This window comes from Neovison vison, chromosome 11 (assembly GCF_020171115.1).
Source record: "Neovison vison isolate M4711 chromosome 11, ASM_NN_V1, whole genome shotgun sequence".
In the NCBI taxonomy this organism is placed as follows: Eukaryota; Metazoa; Chordata; class Mammalia; order Carnivora; family Mustelidae; genus Neogale; species Neogale vison.
Genome location: NC_058101.1, coordinates 208,393,504 through 208,414,462, shown reverse-complemented (window position 1 = coordinate 208,414,462; position 20,959 = coordinate 208,393,504). Strand labels below are relative to the sequence as shown.

Sequence of the window (20,959 nt, the reverse complement as noted above, 5' to 3'; positions counted from 1 at the left end):
TCGGTGTCACCTGGGTTCTCGACTAGAATACAGGCTCCTTCCACTCGGCAGGTCGGAGCACGCTGAACCCGGCTCCGGTGGTAGAGACGCTGGGGGTGGGGCCTGCCGCCACAAAGACCCATGGCGTAAGGGGAGGAGTCTCCGGGTTGTGCGGCAGAAAGGACCAGAGGGAAATTACAGGTGAGAGCGTCAGTCTGAATGGCCTTCGGGCTCCTGGAGCTGGAGAGGGACAGACAGAGCCAACACTTGCGTCATGACGGCTGCAGCTCCATGGAGAGCAGAGCACGGGACACACACGTGCGGTTTGAAACATGGCATTGTCCACGACACACGCTATCACAAAGCCTCCGATCGTTCCATATCATTATGTTGAAGATCCACGTTGGACAGCCTGAAGAGGCTCAAATCTGAGTGATGAGGCTCGTGTCTGGTGGCAGGATTTAGTGGAAACCCTGCTCAATCCCACTCCCTCCGAGGAGAAAACCAGTTTATAGACAAAGGACTAAAATTTCCGTGAGGCCCACTTGCTGGCACTTACAGCCACACCAACACTTCCAGGAGGTTCGAGAAGGAAAGCTGCCTTGTTCCTCCCAAGCAAAGAACTGGTCGAAGTGACCTGCTCTCTGAGAGCTGACGTGTTCACTGAGACCGAGGGAGACTCGGACACGCAGATACAATGTCCCACGGGGACTCGAAACGCGGCTCAGCTCCCGGAACCCAGGAGACATTAAGCGCCAAAGTTAGGGCCACACCCAGTGTCTTTCAAACCTTCCTCGGTCTTCTTTTGTGAACTATAAACTCAGAAACGCAGCTGGACCTGCTTCTGGAGAACGTGGGCACCCAGGAACCAAAGCAGGCAACGTCAGGAAAACGGGGCATGACCGAGTGGCTGTCCTGCATGTGGCGGGGGAGCCTCGCAGAGGTCGCGAGAGATGGCGCCTCTGAGCAGCCATGACGGGGTGTGGCCGCGGACACCCGGGCCCGGTGTGGGCCAGTGGGAACGGACGCTGGTGTGGCCGCTGTGGAAAGGGGGTGGTGGGTCCTCAAGAAATTCAAAGAACTAGCCCAGGACCCAGCACGTCACGTCTGGGTATCCGTCCCTGGGCGCAAAGCAGGGGCGAGAACAGTGACCTGCAGACCCACGTCCTTGCGTGGGCTACTACTCCGTCCTGCCCACGGAGGGTCTGACACCTGCTCTGCCTCAGCGGCTCCATCCGTGCGAGGTCCCCGGAGCGGTCACTGCCTCGGAGACACCGAGACGGCCGTGCCAGGGTCTGGGGGGCAGAACTGGGGCTCTGCCGAGTTCGGGGGATGGACGGGGGAGGCCTGCACAGCACTGCCAGGGCACTGACCACCACTGACCTGCGCACTTGCAAATGGTCCAGATGAGCACTCTGCTAGGGATGTTTTACCACAATTAAGAAAAAGGCTGCAGGACAGAAGGAAGCTGTGATGATCCAGGTCATCTTTTTCAAGAGAAGGAGAGAGAAGGGGGCCGGGAGCACGCACGGTCGGAAGCTGTGGGAAGGACGCAGCCCGGACGCAGAGGGGCCCCTCCATGCGGCCCCAGGCCCCGGCTCCGCACCTCCAGTCCAGGGCACGGCGTGGGTTGTCAGACTCACGACCACGTCCCCACCACGGACGGGCAGAAACAAAGGAAGTGCAGAGACTGCGCTCCCGTGACCTCGGGCGGCTGGGCCGGCCCAGCCGGGAGCGGCCGAGGGCGAGAGCAGACGGAGCCGGAGCCGGAGCCGGGGCTCCACGCGGGGGGAGGCCGTGTCGGGCGTCCGCAGACGCTCACCGGGAGGGTGCAGCGATGCCACTGAAGCTAGGGGCTCCACGGCAGCTGGGTCACGCCGCCCCAGTGGCCCCAAGGGCGTGTGCCTTCTGTCTGGGGCCTCCCTCCTCCTCCCACACACGGGCGTCAGGGGGAGACCTGCGGACCCAGCGGCCGGCCACTTCATACCCTGGGACGCAGCTGTGTCCTTGCAGCTTGCCTGGAGAGGGCTGGGGCTCATTAGGAGTGTCTGACCCCAGCAGTGCCAGGACGCATGGGCAGCTGGCATCTGCGTGGCTCTGGGACCCCTCCGAGGTGGGACGCTGGTCCTCCACACGTGGCGTGTGGGCATGTGATAAGGTGACACAGGGAAGGAGGCTGCTTAGGGTGGTGGGGACGGAGGGGATGGGAGGGGGCTGCAGCGCCGTCTGCTCATCTCGGTGGGCAGCTGGGGCGTGCCGGGCACAGACAGGAGTCCCTGCTCAGCCCTGAGTGTCACACAGGTGACCACCTCGAGATGCGGTTCCTGCCTTGCTGCCTGGCGCCCTGCTCCCCTACGTCCTCATGTCCGCACACAGCTGGGAAGGAGCTCCAGGGCACGTGGCCGAGGGTCGGTCTGCTTAGAACCCACAGTGCTCACGCCCCACTGGGTGACCCCTGGGTGACAGTAATGGGCAGAGCCATGGCAGGGATGGGGACCTGCAGGCTCAGCAGGGCATACTGCTGCCTTGTTATTATTTATCAAATGATGGAGGACTGGACGGTCTTATGGTCTTGCTCTAAGTGCTCTCTGGGATGTGGAAACCGTGGGCATTCTTCCAGCCACGGCATAGACTTGGCCAGACAGATGGTAAGGCAGAACGTGGACATGTGTTGGGGAGGGGGCACAGTGCAGCCAGGACAAAGCCCACTGTGGTCTCTGGAACGGTGGGGACATCATTCTGGGAGTAAAAACCCTGTTTGGGGTCTCGTCAGATGAACCGACAAGCGGGTGTACCCCAGAGAGCTTGGGGAAGGTCGGCCACGACGAGATGCCTGGAGAGCGCAGGCCACATGAGCAACACGATGTGTCTTTCTAGTACCTTCCAGGACGCTTCTCCAGGGGAGAAACTTTGGTTAAAGATAAATCCCACCGCCCAGGCTGGTCCCCCGGAAGGTGTCACGTCCTGCCACCACTGCAATCCCAGTGCCCTGCTGGCCAGTCCAGCGTCCGCCCCGACGCTCCACGCACCCACGTGGACTTCTCCCAGGCTCGAGAGCTCAGAGACGCCAGATCTGAGTCCAGAGACTCAAGTTCCAACCACTGCACGGCTGTTGCACGAGTGAGTCTCATGAGGACTCGGTCAGACCTGTCGTCTCGCTTCTGCACGGGAGAGAGCGCTGCGTGCCCGGAGTGCGGAGTCTGGAGCCGCTGCAGGCGCCACTGCAAGGCGCTCAGGGACAGTGCGGGGCTCCTGGAGCATCCGCCCACGTGCACGGAGCTCCGTTCCTGGAAACCGGCCCCTCCTCCTCCTCCCCGGGGTGGCAGGTCACACGGGCGGGGTTTCACATGGAATGACGACAGATTTGCTTCCAGGGCTGAAGTGGCCCTGTCTACTGCCGGGGCACTGGGGTTCTTCTAGTAACACTTAAAAAAAAAATCAGAATTAAAAACTGAGTTCAGGGGTGCCTGGGTGGCTCAGTGGGTTAAAGCGTCTGCCTTCAGCTCGGTCATGATCCCAGCGTCCTGGGATCGAGCCCCACATCGGGCTCTCTGCTCCACGGGGAGCCTGCTTCCTCCTCTCTCTCTGCCTCTCTGCCTACTTGTGATCTCTCTCTGTCGAATAAATAAAATCTTTAAAACAAAAACAAAAACAAAAACAAAAAAACCTGAGTTCAGCGTGAAGTCTGACCATAGAACTCAGGAATCAGAGCGACTTAGAACTCCGGAGGTCCAGGCCTTCAAAACCGGTGAAGCCCCACACGCCCACCTTGTCCGCCACTGCTCCCGCTACAGTGGCGAGTACTTCCCGACAGAGAACGGTGGAGGGACCTGCTACTTTTGCAAATCCCGGCTCGGGGTCACTAAAGACACGGCGTCGAGGATCGCGCACGGGTTATGTTCCTGCCACGAGGGAAGCTGGTGGCTCTCGCGAGCGCATCTGCAGAGGCACGCTGAGCACTCAGGGAAACCTGTTTGTTGAGAGCAAATGAGAACCAACGAAAAGTAGAATCGGACCCACAAACAGAGAACGAGCTGACGGTTGCCCGGGAGAGGGATGGGGGGGACGGGAGAAACAGGTGAACAGGAGAGGAAGGTGCAGGCTTCTGGTGATGGAATGCACGAGTCAGGGAGACGGAAGGTGCAGGAAGGGCTGTTACGTCGTGACAGCAGGAACCGACACGGGACAGCACAGACGCAGTTATAGGGCAAGGAGCGCCCCAGGACGCAGAGCAGGGTCCGGCCCCTGCCTGAATCTAATGCGACACTGGGGCCAACTCGACTTAAACAGAAAAGAAAGAGAAAGAAAGCAAATCCTGGAGGAGTCGCCCCGTCTGCTGTGAAGTCACCCTGCCCCCTGCCGCAGGTCCTGATGGGGTCAAGTCTGACTCTGAAGTCATGTGTTGGTAAAGGGGGAGTGGCCACCAGAAGGGAAGCTTGAGCCTCAGGAGAAGCCCGCTGGGAGGGTCCTTCCCCGGGGGTGGGCGTGAGGTGGAAGGTGCCTCCTAGAGTGCCCTGTTCAGCTAGTAACCCCTACTGTCATCTTGGACCTTCTCCTGGCTGAGCGGGGCGTCTCCCCAATTAACTCGATAATTACGGTAATCTGGCTGCCGACCATCTGTTGCTGTTTCTATCATTATGTGCAGGGGCATGTGAGGTTAGGCTGTGGTGTGGCCCCCGGTCCCAGTCTGCCTGGGGCTGAGGGTCAGTCCAGGATGGCCCTCGTGTGCAGTCAGGAATGGTCTTGAGAGGGAAAGGTCCGCTGCAATTCTCTTTGCTGAAGCTGGAAACCTAATCCTGTTTTTAAAGAAAACCAGCATCTGAGTTGATGAAAGAGGTCATGTCTGTCTTCAGTCGTGGAATAGGGAAAACCCAGACTGTTTAGTAGAAAAAGTCCAGAGTGCAACTCTCTGATGAGGAAAAAAAAACTTAAAATGAGCAGTCTCTTGCTTTAGAAGGCATTTAAAGCCTGTGACAAAACCGTCTTCAGCATATTTGAACCCCTGGCAGGCTCCCGAATGCTCCCAGCACGTCTGTAAGCAGGAGGCTTTCTAGAATTACGGGCTACTGGTACTGTTGCTATTACTCTAGTAACAATATTGGCTGGCACTGAGTGTGCACCAACTGTATACTTCTCTTCCCAGAATGAGAGGCAACATCCATCATCCCCCGCCCGTGAGTGAATGCGGGTCACCCCGTGCACGTGTGGCCTTCCTGTCCCCGCTGATGGGGAAGGGGAGGTTCTCCTCAGCTGAGGGGCCCACAGGGAGGAAGGGATCCAAGCTCTGCCCCAGCCATACCCTAGCCGCTGCTCCACAGAAAGGGCAAGAAAGTGTCCGGTATAAGCCTGAGACCCATGGGGTGAGCTCCTGCACTGTTTTTACCTGCAGCTAGAAAGAGTAAGCGACCTGTTTAACGTTTCAGGCGTTCAGCTCTTACCTCTCCTACTTGGAGGGCAATCAGAAGCGCAGCCAGAGCTCGCTCTGCTCAGGTGAACTCTCTGAACAGTTCAGAACAGGAGGGAAGCCCGCTGGGCTCCCTGCCCTTCCAGCGGTCATGCCTCTTGCCCCCAACTGAAACCTTAAACACGGCCACTCGATCCCGGGGTCACTGATCCCACCTGGCTGCGCGAGGACCAGGAAAGAGGTCCTGTGCGCCCGGCAAACTCGGCTCTGCACCCCGGATTATTTTCACCTCCTCTTACTGGGTTGGCAGAGCTGCCAGTGGGTACCAGGATGGAAAGCCGCTGCCTTCAGACCCGGACTGTCATGCACCTGCCCAGCCCCGCCCCCCCTGGGGAAGGAAGACGGTCTGAGCTAAGACAGCAAAGCAGGCTGAGACGTCACCCCTGACGCAGAGGAGGCCAGTGTGCGGGGACGCCATCGCAGGTGTGAACCACTCAGGGTTCCAGGGTTCCCGGGGGTAGGTCAGAGACGGTTCCAGGCAGGAACGTCCTTCTGCTCATGGCCTCGCCCCCAGCAAGCGGCCACTGTGAGGACACGGCATTAGAGACCGGACCCGAGGGAGAGGGGAGGGAAGGCATTCCCGACCTGGCTCACACAGCTGGCCTGACTCAGGGTGCTGACGGCTCTCATGTAGCTCTGGTTCCGCGAGCGGAATTTCGGGGAGTTGTAGCTGGCCGAGGGGTCCAGGCCGTGGCCGGCAGGCACGTCGCTTGTAGCTTGCAGGTAGCTCTGGCTAAAAGAGAAAAGAAACGAAGAGAAAAGCTGTTCTGTGAACATGCACACGGAAGGGGCAGAGCAGAGAGGCTCATTCCGGTCCACGCCAAGAGGCCGTTGGGAAGTTTCCAGCTGGATGTGTGTCTTTTGGTGGACATCCCAGCATTAGGTCCACACTGCGGGCTCAGTTACAAATGCAAAGTCGTCAGAAGTGACAGGGGATGCTGTTTACAAAGCTGCTTTGAAACCTGACTGTGGCCAGGTAACGAAGTTAGGATCCTTCCACGTTCACGAAATGTAACTCACGCTGTAACTCACACAGCACAGCACTGGATGTGGCTCCTGAATTTAAGCCCCAAACCTGAGAATCTTACAAAAATCATGTTAGCTTTTGGCAACTTTACACACTCAGAAAAATAAAAGGAAGGCCAAAAGTCTTGCCTTTGGTTGTAACTCAGGCACAGTTGCGCGGGTCACACACTGCAGCAGAAAGAGCAGGCTGGGAGGCCACCCCGCCTCACCCTCACACTGGCTGCGTTCCTCCAAACTCCCTTAAAAACCAGCATTCTCTGATCCCCCTTCATGCTATGCTCTACCGTGTTTAAAGATGGGAAACCCGTGAGGGCTTGTGGTGGGCAGAAAGGTCAACTTAGCTTCAACTTCTGGTCCACTGAATTCCGTTTCAAGTTCTGCAGACCATATTTTGATAATAGAGTATAAATATTCATTTTATCTAATCCCAAGTTGCAGTTGTAGGACAGATGTAGTGAAGCTGCTCTCCTAGTCTGGGTCGCAGTGGGAACACCAACAGGGTCAGTGCACGGGCCTGGACGTAAAAATGGGGAGAAGAACTCAGTTGCCAAGTCTGACTCCATTGCCAGTTAAAGTTTGTTATCTGCTTTTCGGAGTAAATTCCTTGTAATTTGTTTTCTCTGTGATTTACTTCTTTCTGTAAAAATGGGTTAGCAGAGAGAAACTTGGCCTCAATTCTAAGTTCTGATTAAGCAGTGCCCATTTATTACAGATTTAAAGTCTGTATTTCTTTCTTTCTTCCTTTAAAAAAAAATTTTATTTATTTATTTGACAGAGATCACAAGCAGGCAGAGAGGCAGGCAGAGAGGCCTGCACAGAGGGCCCGATGTGGGGCTCGATCCCAGGACCCTGAGATCATGACCTGAGCCGAAGGCAGAGGCTTTAACTCACTGAGCCACCAGGTGCCCCTAAAGTCTGTATTTCTGCCAATATTAATAATACTTATTTTTACATATCAGTAGAATATAATTTGTATTGTAAATTATATCGTGTCCATTTTTGTTTTAAAACCAGGTGTGTAGCACATTTCAGTTCCCTTCACTGATAACAAAACAAAACAAAAAGAGGAAGAAATTAGCTGTCATAGCTGGTTCTAATTTTGTAATTTGGGCATCTAATGGGGAGTGGGGACTCTTCGCCTAGACTCCTGGTTTGATCCCACAGCTCCAGGCTGGCGGGGGGCCAGGCCTGACTAGCCAGGCAAGACAGGTGGGCAAAGCCTCAGGCGTGGTCACCCGTCCTGAGTGTCGCAGGAAGTGGCCAGAGTCCAAGGGAGCAGTGAGATGCCGGCGGACTGCGTCCTGGACTGGGCTGCATGTGGGCTTGGGGTGGCTTGCACAAGTGGGTGAGGTGTGTGTGTGCAGCTGCCCGCCCCCCCCCCCCGCTCCCCTAGCCGGGGTCTGCGTGTTTTCAGTCCAGCATTGTGTGTGGGAGCCTGGAACCCTCCAGCTAAACCCCTGACTTAGGCTTTTGGCCTCACTTCTGACTTTGCAAAAATGCAAAATCTCTGCCTCTCCCCTCTCCTTGCGTTGCTTTGAAATGGCTCATCTCACACTTGGCATTTCTGTCAGTTGGTGCCGATTTCTTATTTTCTTGCCACATACTAGCTTTCCCTTCTAAGACCACCCCTCGTCATCTCCGCGTTCTCAGATGAAGGGTCTCAGGGCCCCCGAAAGATTGGGTCTGTCTCTGTCTCCACACTTTCAGCTCGGTGGCTGTGAGGGAAGAGAGGTCCTCAAAATGAAAGCAAGTGACCCTTTTGGTGGCTTCTGGATGGCACTCACACCCGAGGAAGTCTATGTTTCCAATATGTTTCCTAACACCCCGTGATCTCTTTCCTCCAAAGCGGAGCAGTTGTCACTGTAGAAAGCTAAACACATTTTTTCCTCTGAAACATTGACTCATAATGGCTCACGTTTGCTACAATATTGTGCTGGATACGCCCGGAAGCATGTGACGTGGCACAAACCGGACACTGAGTCACTGGTGCCGGCTCACACACGGTGTGCAGCAGAGCTGGACCGTGCCACCAGTCAGCTCCCAGATTCATGCTTTTAGCCCCAAGATTGCAGCTCCTAAGTCAGAGAAGCAGAGAGATATATGGCCCTTCATTTCATATATCTTAAATAGTTCAAAAAACCCCTAACTTCAGCCTCACTAGACTTTAGAGGATTTTTTAACAACCGTTCAGCGTTTCTCAATACCACCGTATCCCAAAGAGACAGCTGTCCAAGCCGATCACACATCTGGAGGCTGAAAATCAGACCTGACGCTGAGGGGCACAGGTGGGGCTCAAAGCCGATGGCGGGCTCCTTCTCCGGCACACAGCGTGCATCTCCAAGCCCCTGGGACCCTCACTCCAGGACAGCCCTGTGCCTCTGCAGAAACCATCCTAGGAATCCCACCTCATTCTGATAGCCCCTCAAAGCCCCGTGGTTATTCCCGAAAACGGAGAGTTCCTGCTTTGGGATCCTGGTTGCCGGGGGGAGAAGCACATCTTCATGTCTAGTTTTGCCCTGGCTTAGAGAATATGAAAAGGAAACCATAGAAAGGCTTCCAGAATAACACAGAGATACTTTTTTCCGTTTTCCCCTTCTGAATGGCAGCCCTGCTGGCCCGTCCCGCCAGTGTGGAGGCCCGAGTCAAAGGCTGCCAGAGGGAGATGCGGGGGAGCAGAGGCGGCTTCCCGGAACCCCCACATCCCCCCACGTCCCCCCACGTCCCCCCACGTCCCCTCGTGTCCCACCCCTGCATCCCTTGCTGCCGGTGTCTGCCCTGGGTCTGTGGGCTGAACCCCGGGCTCAGGGGCTCCTCCTGACGTCCGACCCCGTGAGACGGACGGACAGAAGCGAGTCTACGTGAAGCAGGCCCTGTCTTCAGCGACGCCAGTCCCGTAAGCAGACTCGGGATCCCCGACGAAGTAGCCCAGGCCTTTCTCTCCGGCGCCGTAGAGGAGCGGCAAGCACTGTGCGGGTTGCGGGAAGGGGAAATCCGCACCGAGTGTGTCCCTCCCAGACCCACAGGCACCCTCCACGTCTGCTCCGCATGAGGAGTTAGGAGGTGTGTCTGCTGTCGTGTCTTCCCCTGCTTGGGGCACAGGCTCCGGCCCCGAGCTCAGTCATGACTGTTTCCTGTCTTCAGGATGGTCCGTCAGAGGGGCAGGACCCCGGAACAGGCCTGAGCCCCGAGACCGAAGGGGGACACGGAGCGCGGTCGCTGGTCACCCCAGGTGAGCTGGAGGGCAGGAGAGGAAGGGCCACCTGCGCACAGCCCGGAGCGGAGGCGGCAGCGGCCCCAGGCAGAGCCATCAGGGTCATACACCCCACTGGGGAAACGGTGTTGGGGGATTTGGGGCAGAACTAGATGGTGGCAAAGGTAAAAAAAAAAATTGGTAGCGCAAGTGACCGTTCTGAACAATTCGTCGAATCTGTTCGTGAAGAGGAGACTTTTCTGAGAAAAGTCATGAGTTTGGGGGATGAGCCACTGTATTTTTAGAAAGCGAGAGGATGTTGTGGGAAAGAGACCCCAGGGGGTGGTGGGAACAGCCGCCCCACGTGAACACGGCCCTGCAGGCACACTGGGCACCCCCCGTGTTCCCGACGCCCCACGTGAACGCGGCCCTGCACGCGCACCCTCCCCGCGGCAGGTGATGGGTCCCGTGGCACACTCCGCCGCTGGCGCTGGGGGCCCACGGTGGGGGCAGCCTGTGCTCCCGCCCACTCGAGCCTGTGCCCCCGCAGACAGGTTTCTGCTCCTTGTGGGCGTCTGCAAAGCGTGGCTCACAGTACTAGGACCTAATGTGTTGTGTTTCCTGAATATTCAACACGAAAGGCTTAGGGGGTGCCCAACGTGGGGAGCGCTTGCTTAATGGTGACAAACACCCATTTTCTTTGTCCTCGGAAGGCCTGGATGTGGGGAGGGGACCCAGGGCAGCGGCTCTGGTGTTTGGTCACGATGTCTTGTCTGGCAGGAAGCTGATAGGGAGGGGGCAGCCCATTTTTCCCTATAAGATTTTGTCCCAACAAAACATTTCAACTGTTTAAACCTTTTTAAAGAGAATAAAAAAGAGATCCCCCGCCCAAAATAGAAATCCTAGAACAGAGCAATAAAACGCAGTCTGTTTCTACCCATGGAAACCAAGCCGGTGTAGGCAGGGCAGAGCTCCAGCGCACAGCCCAGTCCGCTCTGTGGGCGCGGTGACCCCACATCCTCATGGACATCACGCGCTGTCCTTCGTCCTAACTGTAGGGGGTGACGGGGCTGTCCCTGCGGCTCTGCTTTTCATTCCACCTGCACAGCCTCCTTTGTGACTCGACCTTCCAGCTGCCCCATTGTAAAGGCTAGGTTATCTGGCTTCATGTTTTTGTTCGGTGGGACGTCTCAGTGGCTTCAGATCCGTTGTCAGATGGGAGCGTGCTCCTTCACTCCGCGGCCTGCCAGCTCCAGTTCTTACTGGGTCACTGGATGAGTGGAAGCGTCGCCTGTGACGCCCAGGGTCCCTCTGCGGCGCGGACCTGTTCTCTTTGCGTGGTTCTTCACCCGGGAGGGGGAAGAGAGTCCTTCACCCAGGGGACGCTCGGCCACGTCCGGGGACAGGGTGGGCTGGGCGGGGGCATCTAACGGTCGAAGTGAGAGATGGGCACAGCGGGCTCCCGACAGGAGACAGCTGTCTGGCCCCAAACATCACGAGCGCCGGGACGGAGAAGCCCAGCTTACTCTGGGACCAAATTCACACCGTGTTACAAGCGGACCATCCCCAGCCAGCAGCACCCGGCCCACAGTGCCTTCAGGCGCACGCTGAACGTTCACTACAACACCCTACACTTGGGGCCCTAAAACGGACCTTAACAAATGCTGAAAGAACAGAAATCACGCCACGTGTGCTGTGGGACCGTGGTGACTTCGAGCTAGAAATCAATCACAGCACGGTTTCTGGAAAACCCACAAGGACTTGGAGGCTAGACAACAGTCTTCCAAACCCCTCGTGATTCCAAGAGGAAGGGTTTGGATGGAGATGGAAGGACGCCCTGTGCAGGGTGAGGGTGGGGAGGCCATGCTGACCCTCAGCCATAGAACAGAACAAAATCTTGCCATTTGCGACAACATGGACGGACCGAGAGGGTGTTATGCTGAGGGGAGTAAGTGGCCGAGAGAAAGACAAATGGCACAGGGTTTCACGCGTATGTTGGATCAAAAAACCAAGGGAACAAACACACAAAACCCAGAAACAGACTCTTAAGCACAGAGAAGGAGCCGGTTGTTGCCAGAGGGGAGGGTCGCGGGGAGTGGGTGACGGGGCTCAGCAAGCACGGACTGCGGACTGTGCGCTTTCCAGCTGTCCGTCGATGGTCCAACGAAATACAGTCGGGAAGGGGTGCCTGGGGGCCTCAGCTGGTGAAGCGTCTGCCTTCGGCTCAGGTCATGGTCCCAGGGTCCCCGGATCAAGTCCTGAGTGGGGAATCCCCGCTCAGCGGGAAGACTGCTTCCCCCTCTCCAGCTCCCCCTGCTTGTGCTCACTCTCTCCCCCTCTCTGTCAAACAAACAAACAAACAAACAAATCTTTATACAAAAAGAGGAAGAATTACAGTTGGGTTTTGTATATTTTGCTAGCGCCCTGGCCTCAGTAAATGCCATTTTTGTTCTAGTATTTGTTTTGTACTTTCCTTAGGTTTTCTGTGTGAACAATCTTGTTGTCTGAGAATAAACAGAATAAAGTTCTTCCTTTTTAATCTCCATGTTACTTATTTATCTTGCTTGTCTTATCTTGCTCAGCTGTTGTCCACCCTAATGTCAAATAGGAATGATGAGGGTTGAAGTCGCAGCCTTTACCTAATCTTAGTACTTACACTGGCTCTACATTCTACGCAAACATGCTTCCTCCTTCCTCCAGCTGAAGGAGCTCCCTTTTCTCCTGGGTTTGCTGAGAGCTTTCTTCTCTCCGCATGTTTTGATACGATTGATATCACGTTTCTTCTCCATTTGCTAACGTGGCGGATCCCTTTACTGATATTTATTTATTGACTTACTTCCTTATTTATTTATTTTAAAAGATTTTATTTCCTTAATTGAGTGAGGGAGAGCGAGAGCGAGAGGGTGAGCAGAGGAAGGGGCCGCGGCAGAGGGAGAGAATCCCCACACAGACTCTACCTTGAGCACGATGCGGAGCCGACCTGCGACCCAGGACTCCCACCGGAGCCGAAACCCAGCGTCAGCCGCCCAGCGACCAGGCCACCCCGGCGCCCGCCCTCTCTGACTGATGGACACAATCAACCGTGCTTCCCGGGAACGAGTCTCTTTGGTCACGAAGAAACTGTGCTCGGTTCTTTTCATACATTATTGCATTTGGATTGTTAATATTTTATTCACTTAAAACAACTAGTAATTGCCTCTGTTTGGGTGATGTTTCGGTACCGGGCTCACACAGGCGCATAAACAAGCCGAGAGGGACCTGCTCCTTCGCCCTCAGGTGACTGCGTCTGGGCACGACAGGGTCACAGCCTCCTTTCACGTTTAATGGGATTTCACAGTGAACAACCGCAGCCAGAAGTTTTCCTTGTGAGGATGTTTTGAACAATGACTTGAATCTTTTTAGTCCATAATACAGCTGTACAGATTTTCTAGTTCTTCTGTGTAGGTATGTTTTTCAAGGAATTGGTCCAATTCATAGAAGCTGTAGAATTCGTTGACATAAATTTGCTTACAGTTTTCCCTTATTTTCCTTTTAATCTCTGTTGGATCTGTAATCACTCCTTTTTCTATTCCTCATATTTGTAAAATGTATTTTCTCCATTTCCCCTTTTTTAAAGTGATCAGTCTTGCTAAGGGTTATCAACTTTATTAATCTTTTTAGAGAACCAATATTTGCTCTTCAGTTTTTCTTTATTGGTCATTTTATATTTTACCGATTCTCTTCTATATTATCCTTCCTTTAGCTTGGATTTAATCTGCTCTCCCTTTCTTTGCTCTTTAAGGTGGCAGCCTGGATTACTGTTCCTAAGCCTATTTGTCTAACAGAAACACTTAATGCGTGTGGAGGCTGCTTTAGCGGAACACACAAACCTGCACATTCTGGTATCCACTGTTGTTCAGTTCTGGACAATACGATTTCCCTTGCGACTTTTGTCTTTGACCCATGATTTATCCACAGGTCTGTGATGAGCTTTTCTAGGTGTCGTACGGTACCTTCCAGTGCTCAAATCACACATACACCAGTCCACTTCTCGTTATTCTGTGCATTACTGAGGCTGTTTCTTCCCCAACATTTTACCTCTCTTTTCTTCAGCATTTATACCTGTTGATCTGTTTCCAAATACCAAGACTTCCCCTTCGGCTTTCTCAGTCTGCCCTTAAGCAGTGAATTTCTCACTTCAGATCAGGTGCTCCTGTTTCTGAAAGGTGAGCTGGTTCTTCCCACTGTCTGTTCACTCACCAAGACCAGCTTTTCCTGTGAGACACGACCCTTACAAGAGCTGCTTTCAAGTTCTTTTTGGATCATCCAAACATCTGGGGCATGGCAGGTTCATCTGCATGTGTTTCTTGCTAGTGAGCCTCATGTTGGTTCAACTTTGCATGGCTTTTTCCTTCATCTTCCTTAGGTACAATGGATGTCATTGACTGAGACTCTGGATTCTGTTATCTTCCTTTGAAGAATGTTGATTTCTGTGCCGGGGGGTCATCCTGAACTGTGGAGGCGGGGATTTACACATTCACAGGATGGACCCATGGAAAGCCCCAACTGTTCCCTGAGTTTAATATTCACCATGTTTTAGATATCTTGCTATTTTTAAGACAACACAAGTTGCTAGACTTTAATCCCTAAACTTTTTTTTTTTAAAAGATTTTATTTACTTATTTGACAGACAGAGATCACAAGTAGGCAGAGAGGCAGGCAGAGAGAGAGGAGGAAGCAGGTTCCCCGCTGAGCAGAGAGACTGATGTGGGGCTCGATTCCATGACCCTGAGATCATGACCTGAGCCGAAGGCAGAGGCTTTAACCACTGAGTGACCCAGGCTCCCCTAATCCCTAAACCTAATCCCTAAACTCATTTACAAAACTACTACATAGCAGTTCAGACGTGCCTGCCTGTGGCCTGCCCATGGGTGTCAAAACTATGAGGCCTTTGCACAACAGGGTTGGACATGATGGTCTTCATGAAACCACTTCAGAGATGAGTTGACGCCCTGGTTGTGGAGCCTTCAAACCCGCTTCTCTTCCCCTCCTGGAGAATCTCAAACATACCCCATATTCTCTTCATAAGCTCCCTTTCTGCTTACTTAGAGAGTCCACTGTAGAGCTCCTTTGTGAGTCCCGGGAGAATTTGCATACGCTCATGAGCGTTCTGTGTGACGACAGAGCTGTGCACCCCAGGCTGTCAGTGCTCAGAGTGACCGCAGAGCCCACACCTGGAATCATAGGGAACAGTGTCTCTGAGGTCAATCCGGCTCTGCTGAAAGGCTCCCCTGGGTTCATTTTTACTCCAAGTCTTTAAATTGGCCTCACTACTGATATCTCTACCAGGAAGTGTTGAATACAAGTAGAATAGAAGATATCAATTTAATTCTTTGAAATTTAACATTTCTGAGGTTTGTTTTTTTAAATTCAATGGGCTATAACATGTTTCCCACAATTTATTTTTCCAAAGAGACACAAAACACAGGCCAGGATTAGTGAACTTCTACAAAGGATCAGCGTCAACGGAGAGGGACCCAGGGGGACGGAGACCAACCTCAGGTAGGACTGAAGCTGAATGGGCCCCTAAAAAGGTTTTCTCCAGCGTTAATATGCTCTCCCCAGTAGGTTTATCCAGCAAAATGAGTCATTCATCTAAGGAGCATTTATTGGTGCCTATCACAGAAACAAGTTGATGGAATCATTGCCCCTTGTCCTCAAGGAGCCGGCTACGCTGCCCATAAATTTTAGTGGAATTCGATTTTCTGAAGGATGTTTTTAAAGAGATCCAATGTCTTCCTGAAAATCTTGTCTTTGTCCTACTTCAACTGCTTTACAGTTCAACTTCTGAAATGTGTTTTAAAGGAAAGTGGCAATGTTGTGAGAGGTATGCATTAGACTACACTTTAAGGAAAGCAGAGAGCTCAAAAAATCAAAGAGAAGGTGTTAAGGACAAGTTCCAACTACTTACCCTCCACATACGGGTGTTGATATCTCAATATTAACAGATGTAATGTGTCGAGATAGATGAAAAGATCTGCTCTCAGCACAAAATTATGTGTCTGCAAGCCTTCAGAGATTAATGAATGGAAATAAGAAAGATTTTAAAATAAGGGATAGATTTTTATATAAATATCATATATTTATATGTACAGTGCGATGTAGTACGGAATCCATCGGAGATCTATTATTATTAAATACTGAGTGAGTCACAGCCACTTTAAACACGGTCTGGACACTCCTTGAAGATTAATAATTTCCCTAGGCCCACGTTTACACGCAGCTGCTGGGACAGGCAAACGCAGGGAGGCAGAAAGCAGACCCGTGGTTGCTGGGGGCCGGGAACTGACTGCCCGAGGGTCTGGCTTTCTTTTTGGTGTGAAGACATGTTCTACAAGCGGTCATAGTGAGGCCCGTACAGCTCTGATATAAGACACTGTTGAATTGTGTGCTTCCCATGGACGCATCGCATGGTGTGGGAATCATATCTTCCTAAAGCTGTTAGAAATTAGATATGAAAAGTGCTGTGTTTAGTTTCATAGCATTTGGGTCAGAGGATCTAGGCAGGCCACGGAGAGGGTTTAGCAGGGGAACAGTCACGGCAAAGCTTCCACGTTGTCCTGGGTGCTGGTTACGATTCTCTAAGGAAGGTAATCGGATAATCGGATAATCTGATAATCAAGCTCGTTTCATAAAGGCAAGAAAGTCTTGGCTGAGGGGAGACAGAGCGCCCCAGGTCTGAGCTGTGATACAGTGGAGATTCAAGCACAGAGATGTCACGGCCCAAGTGTGTATACGCTACTTTGTGTCACACAGAAGCATTTTAAACATCTGCCATGGATCTTGACGACTGCGTGATGAGTTAACATGAGCACAGAGCCTGTCCCGCTTTGTTTCCAGAACAGAGAGCAGGGCCATCGCTGGCTCACACGGCCGAGATACCAGAGAACCTCAGGCTCCACCGCCCCCTTAGAAAACAGAACATGATGTCAGCCGGGGCACGGGGTCTTCAGGGGATGAATGGCCGCCGAAATGAGCGGGCATAAAAGCCTTAAATTTCTAAATAAAGAAGTCCTAGACTGGAGGGGCATTTTAGGCAAACGAGGATGGAGGATGTTTCTAAAGCTAGTGTGAAAAGTTCAGGCTGGTCTCAGTTGATGGTCAAACCTGGGCGCTCAGGAGAAATCCTCGCTGTCTTCCGCTTTAAGTTGGGAACAAAGAAAACTCGGGGGAAGGTGGAAATTGCCTTGCTTCTCAAGGATGTCATAAATCTCATCCTGTGTTCGCCATCCGCAGGAGCGGTGACAGAAATGCAGATTAAGTGTTTCCGCCAGTGTCCCTGTAAGTTATTCAGCTCCCTTGGAGAGGGAGGGAGGAACGTTGGGAAGAGCAGATCTGATGCCAGAGGACCTGGGTCTGAAGTCGGAGTTTCGTCCGTGCACGTCCTTGCAGAAACCGCGCAAGCCACTACGTGCCTGACCCACACCTCCTTCCCTCGACTATGAAGGCCCAGTGGATCCCTCCCGACGTAAGTCAGGGGCTTGTTGGGAGGGTCCGGGAGCCCAGGCCGTGGAGAAGGGGAACCCTCACTGCCGTGTCACGCCCTCTGCCCACACCCGCTGCCGGTGCTTCTGTCTTGAATATTGTTTGATTCTGCTCAGGCGCCCACTGCACGGTGCGTCATTAGTTCCTGTCGCAGAGTTCACTGGTTCATCGGTTGCTGGTGCCCCGGACGACATGTGGCCTCGGGCTGCTCGGCCCGCCATCCCAGGGACCCCACGGCGGACAGGCCAATGCTAAGCTCACCGCTTACAGAGAGCCACTCTTGTGCCTGGAACTTTCCATTATTACTCACAGCTATGCCTTCTTCTATGTTTGAGACTTCCTTTTAAAACCAAGGAAATAGGTTTTCTCGTTATAAAAATTTCTGGCAGTTATTGGTTTGTATTTAAAGGCTAGTGTCAAGGCAACAAGAAAATCTCACTTAGTGAATTTGCAAATGCTAACCTGTTCCCCAACTCCCCGGCGCTTGGGAATAATGCAGGGTCCTCGACCACATTTGCAGAGATGGGTTTAAGATGTTTAGTAAATAGAATTCTAGGTCTTTCCATCGGGGGTAGTCAGTGGACTGGACCACACTCGAGAAACACAGATGCACAGATACAGGGGTAGAGACCCACTGCAAGACCTTTCAAAGAACGTGCATTTTTATCTGTCTCACCCCGAAACAACAAACCCACGAATGAAGCGTCTTTCCTACGGTGGTAGGACACGGGCAGCTATCCACACTGTTGGCCGGCTAGGATGCCCTGGTGGCAGGTTACATAGCCACGGGCCCTGGAAAACAAGCCTCCAGCCATGCAGATCCTGACCATGCGTGAGCAGCATCTGGGATACAACGGAGCAAACCTGAGGTACTCACCTGTGTGGGTACCTGCTCTGAGCCCCTCCCTTCAGGCAGGGAGCGGAACTGTGCAGTTCTGGAGTGGCTGACGGCAGTCCCCACAGAGGAGCAAACAGGGTGGCCTGGGAGTCCCACGTCGGGGTAGAGAGGGAGCACCAGGAGCGCTTCTCGCTGGGAGCACTGAGTTCAGTACTTGGGTCTCATCTGAGAGTAAATGGTCAAATACTGAACAGCAGTTTCCTGCCCGGAGAACGCTGGGCCAATGGGCACACTGGCTCAGAACGGCCAAGCCTACCCGCCGCCTGGATCCCCGGACAATCACGAAGACAGGCAAGACTGCTGGGAGGCCCCGTCCGAGTCGGGGGAGCAGGACCACAGACACACACAGCTCCTTACCCCGACACCGCTGGCCAGGACACCGGGATGAGTGACTCAGAGAGGCCCCCACACTCAGGTGTGTGGCTCCCAGACTCTGAATGGGCCGTGCGTTCCAGTGACCAGACTTCTGAGTTCCCAGAAAATAAAATGTTCAGAAGAAGCCTGACAAGTAGGACAGAAGCATTGTTGCTGGCTGGGCCGACCGCCTTCATGGCGTCTAAGTAGTAGTGGATACGCTAGGGAGTTAATTACATTAACACACCAATGAGTGCGTCTCACGAACGCACCCTCACTCATTAACTGGTTACCCAGTTATCCGACGACGAGGACGACTCCCCGAGCAGACACACGTGTGTCGTGGTGCCAGGCACAGAGGGAAACGTGCACGCGGCGCGTCCCTGCTGGGGTGGCGGACACAGCAGAGAGACAGCCAACTGCCCAGCCTCAGACCCTGAAGACCAAAGAACTTAGGGTCACGTTCAATTCCTCCCTCACGAGGCAGTGAGCAGGAAGAAGGCAGACAAGGGAATCTGAAGACACTGGAAACCGGGTGCATCGCCTGGGATGAGAGCTCAGCCCAGCCTGGCACCGGCGCCCCCCCGCCCTCCCCCTCCCGTGGAGCGGGTCCGTCCTGTCGGGTACGCCCCCGTGCGCGGGTCTGCCCCGCCAGGGAAGCCGCACGCTCTGCCTCAGGGAGGCGGGTGCTGCACGGCTTGTAGCTGGTCCCCCCGCCCAGCCTTGTGGCCTTTCAGCCTCATCCCACAGCCCCGACCCCCGCCGGAGCCAGCGTCTGGCCAACCGTGACTCTGTCCCCGGTGTAACCCCCATGCGGCACCCGGGAGCCCTGTGCCTCGGAGGCAGGACCGCGGCCTTCCTGAGCAGGATGTTCCTGAGAGCCCTGTGGAGTTTGAGGGGCCAGACCCCCCCCCCCACCCCGGACATCTCATCAGGGTCCTCTGACCCTGGGCCCCGGGGGACATCTGCTCACCAGCCAGCCTCCAGCAAGGACCCTGCTGCGTGGTCTGGCCACCGTCTGCCCCCGCCACGCGTCTCTGCTCTCTGTTCCCATCATGCCCCCCTCCCCTCGTCTTCAGAGTTGAGCCCAACGGCCCCCCGCAGCAGCGCCCCACCTGCTGTCCACACACCTCTGATGGTCCTGACTGAAGTCTGCCTTACCGCGGAGCGGACGCCATGAACACTCGTCCCCGAGTGCGATTATCTCAGGCATCTGCTCCAACCCTGGGTCCCTCCGTCCCTCAAAGTAACACGGCAACAGGCCAATAACAACGTGACTTCAGGGCCTCCATGCCGCGCCCTTCCCCAGGCCCTCACCTCCCACCTCACCTCCTCCTGGCTTCCCGGCTGGCTCTGGACGAGCTGGACCCTGCTTCTTCCCCAGCTCTGAGGTGTGTTCTTGCCTCAGGCCACTTGCTTCCCGTTCCCCTGCCAGGAGCTCCCTCGTCCAGGAGGTCCACACAGCCAGCTCCCTGGGTACCCCCAGCCCTGCTAGTTTAAACTGCCACTGCCCGCCGTCCACCCCCACTCCCCTCCCAGGTCCGTCAGAGCCCCCAGGTCAGCTCGTGCTTCCCGCGGCACAGGTCGCCTTCTGCACGCGTCACACTCATTACAGATCGGCGGTTCCATCCACTGCCTGTCTCCTGGGTCAGAGAGCGAGGCCAGCGGGGCTGGGTGGTCTGTCTCATTCGTTCATTCCACACCTAAGGCAGGTAGGACAGTGCGCGGCCCGGGACAGGAGCACGAGAGCTCGCTGTGAACCGAACGCACGAATGGATGAATGCTGCCGTCACTGGAAAAGCAATTCCCCTTCCCGCCGTGCTCACTCAGCTGAATGGGTCTGCCCAGACCAGCGGGTGCCGTCCTGCCATGGCCTGGGGACAGTCTGATCGTGGCACACACAGAGCAAAGGACAACGGAGATGCTGGGTTCACTGCGAGGTTGTCTGGACCTCCGTGGACTCGTGCTGTGAGCCACGTCTAGCCCGGGACACCTGGTTTTACCAGCCAGTACATTCCCTACTTAGCCGGAACCTTCCACATTCAAAACCAAAGATTCCTGACAACGTGCAGCCTCTACGCAGTGGTCTGTCCATGGACGGCCGAGTTTTAAAGAAAGGCCCAATATCGGTGATGTGTATTAGCCACGGTAGGTCGTTACTGACAAGTAGCACCGTCATCTGACGCTTCCTAGTCAGGCGCGATATCGCCCCCACCCTGCATGGGTTCACTTGGCGCGCGCTTAGTGAGCACCTACTTGTGCGCGCTTAGTGAGCACCTAGCACGCGTGGGGAGCCACGCCCAGCAAGAAAATTATCCTCGTTCACCGACTCACCAGTCTTCTCCTCCAAGTAGTACTCACTGAATGCTTCTGCGCAGCGCGCACTCTCCCAGGAGCCAGGAGGGTGATGGCGAGTGTGACCAGAGAGCAGACGCCCGGGAGATTACAGGGTGTGATCTGTGTGGAGACCGGCTGTGGCCATCCAGGTCAGAGGCAGGGAGGCCGGTCGGCGGCGAGACGCTGC

The 20,959-nt window shown here is 54.5% G+C and overlaps 1 protein-coding gene across 1 annotated transcript in view; it reads right to left on the bottom strand.

The window, feature by feature from the left end:
• DLGAP2 (DLG associated protein 2) overlaps positions 1 to 20,959 on the bottom strand; it is a 171,204-nt gene that overhangs the window by 55,021 nt on the left and 95,224 nt on the right. Inside the window, exon 4 of the mRNA XM_044225741.1 lies at positions 6,029 to 6,176. Within this exon, the coding sequence (XP_044081676.1) occupies positions 6,029 to 6,176 (148 nt within the window). The remainder of the gene's footprint in view (positions 1 to 6,028; positions 6,177 to 20,959) is intronic.